Source organism: Filicampus tigris, chromosome 3 (genome assembly GCF_054856515.1).
Source record: "Filicampus tigris isolate MCC_2025a chromosome 3, RoL_Ftig_1.0, whole genome shotgun sequence".
Classification (NCBI taxonomy): Eukaryota; Metazoa; Chordata; class Actinopteri; order Syngnathiformes; family Syngnathidae; genus Filicampus; species Filicampus tigris.
The window spans coordinates 22,031,620-22,039,747 of NC_141219.1; the positions used below are offsets into that span (position 1 = coordinate 22,031,620).

Genomic DNA, 8,128 nt, shown 5'->3' on the forward strand with positions numbered 1-8,128 from the left:
AGTTGATTGGACACTCTAAATTGCCCCTAGGTGTGATTGTGAGTGTGGATGTTTGTCTCTGTGTGCCCTGCGATTGGCTGGCAACCAATTCAGGGTGTCCCCCGCCTACTGCCCAAAGACAGCTGGGATAGGCTCCAGCACACCCCGCGACCCTTGTGAGGATAAGCGGTGCAGATAATGGATGGATGGATGGTCTATCCTGCCCCACTAGTCTAAAAACGGCATTCTGACTAATATTGCTAATATCAATTAAATAACAAATCCACCCGTTCTTATTCATCTTGGCGAGATTGGTAAGGACCAATCGCAGCTCACCTGTTTTCTAAGTTTGGTCAGTTTGGTCATGATTGGTCGTTTACCTGAGCAACTGTGATGTCATTTTTAGTCGAATGCAAGTGGCAAAAAGGCCACCCCCTAGATTGATAAAAATGGGTGGATTTTGCTGCTTAATTCATATTCCACAAATGCAATATTAGTCAGAACGGTGTGTTTAGACCAGTGAGGCCGCATAAAAGATATTATTGTAAAGTAAATGTTTGAGTTGACATCCTCTTTAATGCAACATACTGTTTACTTTTACGTGAATGTTTTGTTAAGAAGAAACTAGACTTTTACTCTTACATTGAGTTATGCTTACTACATTTATTTGATCAACTATTGCATGTACAATTTAATTGTTTTCAAATAATTCAAGTACTTTAAATGAAATAAACTTCATATAGTGACAACATACGGACACAAATTTGATGTGTCTCACTCCTCCATTCTCTCACACGCACATGCAAAAACACACACACGAATATAATTTGCAACACAGATGGTTACCTACAACATTTGCAGTTTTTAATCTGATATTGACCCTGTGTGGATGAAAGAAAATCCAAATCCTAAATGAAACATGCGCAGGCAGTTCTTCTTTCAGAAAGACATTGAAGATGTATGTACAATCCCCTTCAAAGGTATTGGAATGGCAAGCTCAATTCTTTTGTTTTTGTTGTATACTGAAGACATTTGCGTTTCATATCAAAAGATGAATATCTAACAAAAGTTCGTAATTCCAGCCTTTATTTCAACGTACAAGTAGATGTGTTGGATAAATCAGGACAGAGCACCTTTTGTTTGAAGCCACACACTTTTCAGGTGAGCAAAAATATTGGAACATGTGACTCATGGGTGTGTCTAATAGTTGGTCACGTGTTGCTTTTTCTATTAAGTGCTCAAGCATTAGATAGTGTTTGTTTTTGGCTTTGGATTTCATCTGTGAAAACTGCATTTGCTTTTAAAAAAACATGAAGACCAGAGAGCTGTCTATGGGAGAAACCAAACCATTTTGAAGCAAAGAGAAGAGAGAAAATCTATCAGAGCTATTGCACAAACATTGGGCATAACCAATAAAACAATTTGAATGTCCTGAAGAAAAAGAAAGAACGTACTGCTGTACTGAACAAGAGACATTAAACAGGTCGGTCAAGGGTATCAACAGCAGTTGATGATAGAAAGATTGTGAGAGCTATGAAGAAATACCTAAAGACGACAGTCAGTGACATCACTGCCAACTTCCACAGGACAGAGTGAAGGTATCCCTATCCACTGTTTGAAGATAAGAAGAAGAATAAGAAGGCCTTTATTGATCCCACAATGGGGAAATGTTCATCGTTACAGCAGCAAAGATATAGGTCACACAGAGACGGCGGCATAATGTAGCCGTTAATGTATAACATTGACAGCAAACATTCAGAATCAAACCTATGCATGTATACGCAGTAACCATGTGTATATACACATATAAAGTATGAAGAAATACTCATTTAGCCTGTACATAGTACAGAGGAAAAAAAATACTTTAAATGACAGTGCTGCAGTGAAATATAAGGAACAGCATTGGATAAGAGTAAAACTACAGTAGTGGGGAATGTTGAGTATTGCACAATGTAAGATCAGGTGCAGGACTGCACAATTGCACTAATGTCCGCCAGATTATAGAGACTACCCGATGTACTTGTTAAACAGTCTGACAGCAGCAGGCAAGAAGGAGCGGCGGAATCTCTAGTTTGCACAGCAAGGGTGTAACAGTCTGTCGCTGAAGGAGCTGTGGAGTGCTGTAGGAGTGCCCTGGAGGGGGTGGGCCGGGTTCTCCAGCATTGATGACAGTATAGCCATCATCCTCTTGTACCGCACTGAGTCCAAGATGACTTTGAGAGAAGAAATAGACAGGCCATACCACAAGATGCAAACCACTCATTAGCAAAAACAATAGGAAGGCCAGATTAGATTTGCAAAGAACTACAGAGATGAGCCACAAAAGCTGTGGAACAAATTTTTATGGGGTGATGAGACCAAGATGAACCGCAAGCAAAGTGATGGAAAGGTGAAAGTATGGAGAAAAAAAAGCATCTGCTTATGAACCAAAACACCAATGAAAAGGTCATCTGAGAAGAATGGTGGAGGTCATGTCATGTCATGTCATGGCTTGGGCTTGCATGGCTGCTTCTGGACCGAGCTCATTGGGCGAAACCCCCAGAAACAAACAAGAACTGAAAGAGGTTGCAGTAAAGGCCTAGAAAAGCGTTTCAAATGAAGAATGCAAACAGTCTGGTGCAGTCGGGTTCAGTTATTGAAAGTGAGCATTCTGTCACCAAATATCAAATCTTCTTCACTTTAAGTTCATTTCATCATATCTTTCCAATGCTTTTGCTCACTTGAAAAATGGGTGGCTTCAAACAAAAGCTGCTCTGTTTTGAATTCATCAACACAGCTAGATGTAAATGCTGAGAAATAAAAGGTGGAATTCTGAATTTTTGCTTCGACGAAATTGAAACTCAAATGTCTTCAGTATACGACAAAAACAAATTAATTGACTATGGAGCGGACTGTAATTATCCCACCTCGGAAAAAGAAATGACCAAAGGGAATAGGAGATTCATTGAATAAACCTCTGACCACAAGTGCAATAAGTCAAATTTCAATATCTGCTGGGGATACAGTACATGACACATGGTTCTTCTGTCATGTGTGGATTTATTGGCACAATGTTTTTACATCATCGTCATCAAATCCACCGCATCATTTTATTCAGGATTAGACCACAAAGAGTCTGTTTGTTCGCTGTCTATTTAAAGCTTCATTGATCGCTACTTTTCTCACCAGTAAAACTTTCAGCACGTAGATTGCAAATGAATGGTTTCTTTCCGGTATGTTTTCTTATGTGTGTTCCTAAGTTTCCCCTTTGAGCGAATTTTTGACCACAAATTGAACAGGCAAAGGGTTTCTCTCCGGTGTGTGTTCTTGTGTGCCTTATTAAACTTTCCTTTAAAGAGAAGCCCTTACCACAAACTGGGCAGACAAAACAATTCTCCTCAGAGTGTGTTTTTGTATGTGTTCTCAAGTTTCCCCTTTGAGAGAATCTTTGACCACAAACTGTGCAGACAAAGGGTTTTTCTCCAGTGTGTGTTCTTGTGTGCCTTGTTAAACTCTCCTTTAAAGAGAAGCTTTTACCACAAAATAAACAGACAAAAGAATTCTCATCAGTGTGTGTTCGTGTGTGTGTTCTTAAGTTACCCCGAAGAGAGAATCTTCGGCCACAAACTGAACAGGCAAAAGGTTTCTCTCCAGTGTGTGTTCTTGTGTGCCTTATTAAACTTTCCTTTAAAGAGAAATCCTTACCACAAACTGAGCAGAAAAAAGAATTCTTCCCAATGTGTGTTCTCATGTGTGTTCCTAAGTTGCCCCTTTGAGAGAATTTTTGACCGCAAACTGAGCAGGCAAAAGGTTTTTCTCCAGTGTGTGTTCTTGTGTGCCTTATTAAACTTTCCTTTAAAAGGAAGTCCTTACCACAAATTGAACATTCAAAAGAATTCTCCCCAGCGTGTGTTTTTGTGTGTTGAATTAATCCTGACCGAGCACTGAAAGTTAAGTTGCAGTCTGAGCAGGCAAAAGGCTTCTCACCGGTGTGTGTTCTCATGTGTATTTCCAATGAAGACTTGTTGGAAAACGTTTTGTCACATCGAGAACATTCCCAGGGTTTGTTATCAGTTTGACATGTCATATCATCTTCAGACTGTTGCTCACCATCAGTATCAGGAGTGTTAGACACCATGTCATCACTGTCTGATAGTGGCGCGAAGAGGCTGTCTACTCGTGCTTCTCCAATGTGGTATCCTTCATCTTCTGTTGTCATGTATTGACTTGAGCTGCTGCTTGAAGGGTAAAACCTTCCGTCCCCCTCACTGTGACCTTCGTCTTCATCATCTTCACTCTTTAAAGGTGCGAAAATGAATGGCAACTTTGTGAAGGACTCCTTTTCCACCACTTCCTCTTTGATGTACAGTGGCTCCTCTTCCTCCTTAATATGGAGAGGCTCTATATTCTCTTCCTCCTTTTTGTAATGGGATTCTGGGTCCTGTTGCTCAGAAGGAAGATATTTTTCACTGATGTCTGCAGGACACAAGAACACAAAGACACATGGTTTAGCTAAGTCAATGGTAATTTAAATCTATCAAATTCTCCATTAAAATTCATTGAAATTAATCCAATGCAGCTGCTGGAAAAAAACACACTTTTTGCTTGAACTTTTTAACTAAACAGAAAAACCATGGTATTGTAAAAAATAAATATAAGAGGGCGTAAAGAAATAAACTGGTTTTATGAAGTTTAATTAAAACAATTGTCTCCCACACACACACTTATTTTGATGCAAACGTGTGAGGGAGCACCGTGTAACCTGGCTCCTGTCAGCTGGAGATCGTAGACGCCAAAAGTACACTTAAAACTCGGGATAAACTATCAAATATCTTTACATCAAGTATTATACCAATCATTCCATCAATTCATCAACTAATATGATTGAAAACCATTTGACATATTTAACAAGATCAAATTATGCATAACGAATGACAGGCATGATAAATAGACCACAGATTAGCTTTTATCATTGAAGGAAACATAACGGTAATTATTTCAACTCTTGACCCCAAAACGAAACTATTTGTTGCAACCTAGCCATTTCATGCATTTAAGTCAACAGATGTTGCATAAAAAAATGCAAAACAATACAGTAATGTCAACTTGCTTTCGAACATGCATACCGCAACTTGAAACGCATAAGTTAAATTGTGAATGCAGGTTTCAGTTTGACAAAGTAAGGAGCAGAGAGTCCACATATCTGTTTCAAATGTAAAATGTCGCCAGAAAATATTCTAAATACTCAAGCAAAACACAGATACCTGAAAATCTATTTTAAGGGCTTTAAAATTGACCGGCCTTGGTGCTCCCGACGCAGCCTGGCGACGCTCACCCACCATACAATTGACTTGACTTGCTTAATTTTTGCCACAGTAACATGCAGACTTATGACTAAGTGATTAAAACAACAAGTGAGAGTAAGAAGTCAACAAACCTGCTTTGTATAACACATCTTGAGGCTTGTTGAAAACGCCGCCCAGTAGTTGACGTTGTGGCTCGTTTTCTTCTTTTGTCCAACAAAGTTCCTCTACGTCCTCTTCTTTTACAGCTTTTGCATTCATTTTCCGACGATAATCGGAACAATTTACACTCACACTTGATTTGTGCCTAGAGGCGTAGCTATCAAACGCGTCTCTTTGTTAGCGACTAGCAAACTAAGCTAATATAAGGCAGGCTTCGTCAAGAAGCTTAGACAACGTACACCGGGACAGGTTTTTACCGAACACGGAGATTTAATGGAAAATATTTTATTCCAGAAAAGCAGTGATGTCGTTCTACGTTGATGTTTAAGTAAATTAAGTAATAACTCGAGGAGATTTATTTCATGAAGCGCGAGCAGCTAGCCACAACGTACGCGGAAGTGAATCTGGAGCGAACGTAGTACGGTAACTTCACTTGGACAAACCTCCTGCCACGGTCACAAAACGACATATCAATAATTGCGTTAAGAAAACACACAAACCGTGAGTCTTCACAAACAAACGTTCTATTTTAAATGTATCTGGGGCTTTCAAAAACGAAATACGGCTCAAATGGCACCAAATGAGCGTCTCTTTGCTCGCAGCTAGCAAGCTAACTATTATCAAAATGAGGAAAATGAGTCTGTTAGAGTTACATGGCTGAAATACGTACATAAGAACAAACACGGTTGTGATGCCAACAAAACGGACCAAACGCCGTCTCGTTAGCTTTGCTTTTACTTCCAGCAGACAAGACCGCATTAGTGCTATACCGCGGGTGCCGAGTCGTCACTTCCGTTTGACCTACAGGAGAGCTGTAAACACTGACAGTCGATTATTACATGACAGTTTACAGGGTTTAAATCCGTCGTGTTGTACTACAAACTGTTCACATGACAGTTTACATGCAGATCTTCACTTGGGCGGAAGGTACTGCACGAGACTAAATGGCTTACAGTTTACAGAGATTCACTCTGCAGTAGCGAACTGTAGGTACTGCAAAATGATCACATCAGAATAATCTTTATTGGTCATGTTAAAATACACAAGTAGTTGAAGCATCTCCAGCACTACAGCAAACAAGCTACTGCAGCATTAGTCCAGTATCACAAATGTATAGTCATAAAGGGATCATCTGGTGGAGCTGGTCGATTTTTCACTAAAAAGATCAATTTATGTTTTTTTTTCACTTCCATCCATTATCCAATCCGCTTATCCTCACAAGGGTCGCGGGCGTGGTGGAACAACTGTCTTCGGATAGTATGCAGGGTACACCCTGAACTGGTGGCCAGCCAATCGCAGGGTACACAGAGACAAACAAACATACACGCTCACAATCACACCTAGGGGCAATTTAGAGTGTTCAATTAACTTACCATGCATGTTTTTTGGAATATGAGAGGAAATCTGAGTACCAGGAAAAAAAACCACACAGGCACAGGGAGAACACACAAACTCCACGCAGGAACTGTGAGGCGGTTTTACCAGAAAACATACATTTGGAATGCCTCAGTCGACCACCAGCCGCCTGGTGTTTTTTTAATTAGGAAAATTATATTAGCTTGTATTTTCAATTTTATCAATTTGTTTTGGAGAAATCAGTAAATAACTAACTACTCTAAAAATCTCCCTGTCTTGTCAGCAATACAGCCACGCCTGCCTCCCTCTCTCCACATCTTGGTGGGAGTCACGGGAGGAAACAGACAATATTCATCTATTCAAAATCATTATACATACGCTGCTAATAATTTCCAAAGACAGCGATCAATCGGCACCAAAATTTATGGGGATATCTGTACTTATGCCCACTTCAATATCTGACAATATCACATATTACACTCTCCATAACTGACTTATAAGAGAATGAGGAAATGTGCAACTTACATGCATTTTCTCTCATGCTAGGTTTGCTTTCTTTGATAAGACTCCAAGATATGAACACAATGTTTAGCGAGAAGCTTTTCGTAAAATGAATATTTCATAGGTCGTTATATACTGTATTAAATTTAAATCTATAAGGGTTAGCTTGACTTACTTTTTTTCCCTCCACCGCCTATCCAAAAATGAGGTGCTCTAAACGGCCACACTCGTCTGGGGGTTAGCCTCCTTGGCGAACGCGACATGAGCTCCTTGGCTGCCTGGACGGTGACCGTCCGCGACATGGAGCTGATTTTGTCCTTCTAACCTCATCTGGTTAACGACCAAACTCTAATTGCGACCTCGACAGGTGTGGTGTTGGCCACATAGTGCTGCCAATCTGTCTGCCATTGGAGCCTAACAAAACTTTAGCGTCCCTAAATGTCTAAAAACTGTGACCAATCACCACCAAAATTAATTTACACATTCATACTCTTGTCCTCTTCAACCTTTAAAAATATAAAAACGATCATCATATTTTTGATTTTCTTTAGGGTAAAGATGTTTTTTTCTCACATTTAATGTCAATAAAATCCAAAATATTTCGCTGATTGCTTTTATATTTTCACAGATTCAAGTGGAAAAGAGTAGGAATGTACATATGAATTTTGGTGGCAATTGGTTACTGTTTTCAGACACTCAGTAACAACAGGATGTGACAAACCAAGCCAGGAAACAATATTACAACGCTTGCCTCCTTACTTCACTGATGTAGTCTGTCAGATGAGTCAATCAAGCAGTCTCCTCCTGATTTCGAGGCATTACAAGTTGCAACTTGTGCTAAAATTCGT

General features: G+C 39.8%; 1 protein-coding gene across 1 annotated transcript; it reads right to left on the bottom strand.

Annotated features, from left to right (window-relative positions):
* Positions 1-2,998: 2,998 nt before the first annotated feature.
* Positions 2,999-6,177, bottom strand: LOC147150290 (uncharacterized). The gene is made up of 2 exons (XM_086025489.1): positions 5,396-6,177; positions 2,999-4,434 (listed from the first exon to the last, which is right to left on the bottom strand). Exons 1-2 carry the CDS (start codon positions 5,520-5,522, stop codon positions 3,122-3,124), a joined length of 1,440 nt encoding a protein of 479 aa, XP_085881615.1. The 5' UTR covers positions 5,523-6,177; the 3' UTR covers positions 2,999-3,121.
* Positions 6,178-8,128: the final 1,951 nt, after the last annotated feature.

What these genes read in the sequence shown, in the direction of transcription:
- LOC147150290 (XM_086025489.1), bottom strand. Translation starts at nt 5,522, where the DNA reads ATGAATGCAAAAGCTGTAAAAGAAGAGGACGTAGAGGAACTTTGTTGG. An exon ending in AGATGTGTTATACAAAGCAG is followed by an intron (nt 4,435 to 5,395) that starts GTTTGTTGACTT and finishes TGTGTCCTGCAG; the next exon opens with ACATCAGTGAAAAATATCTT.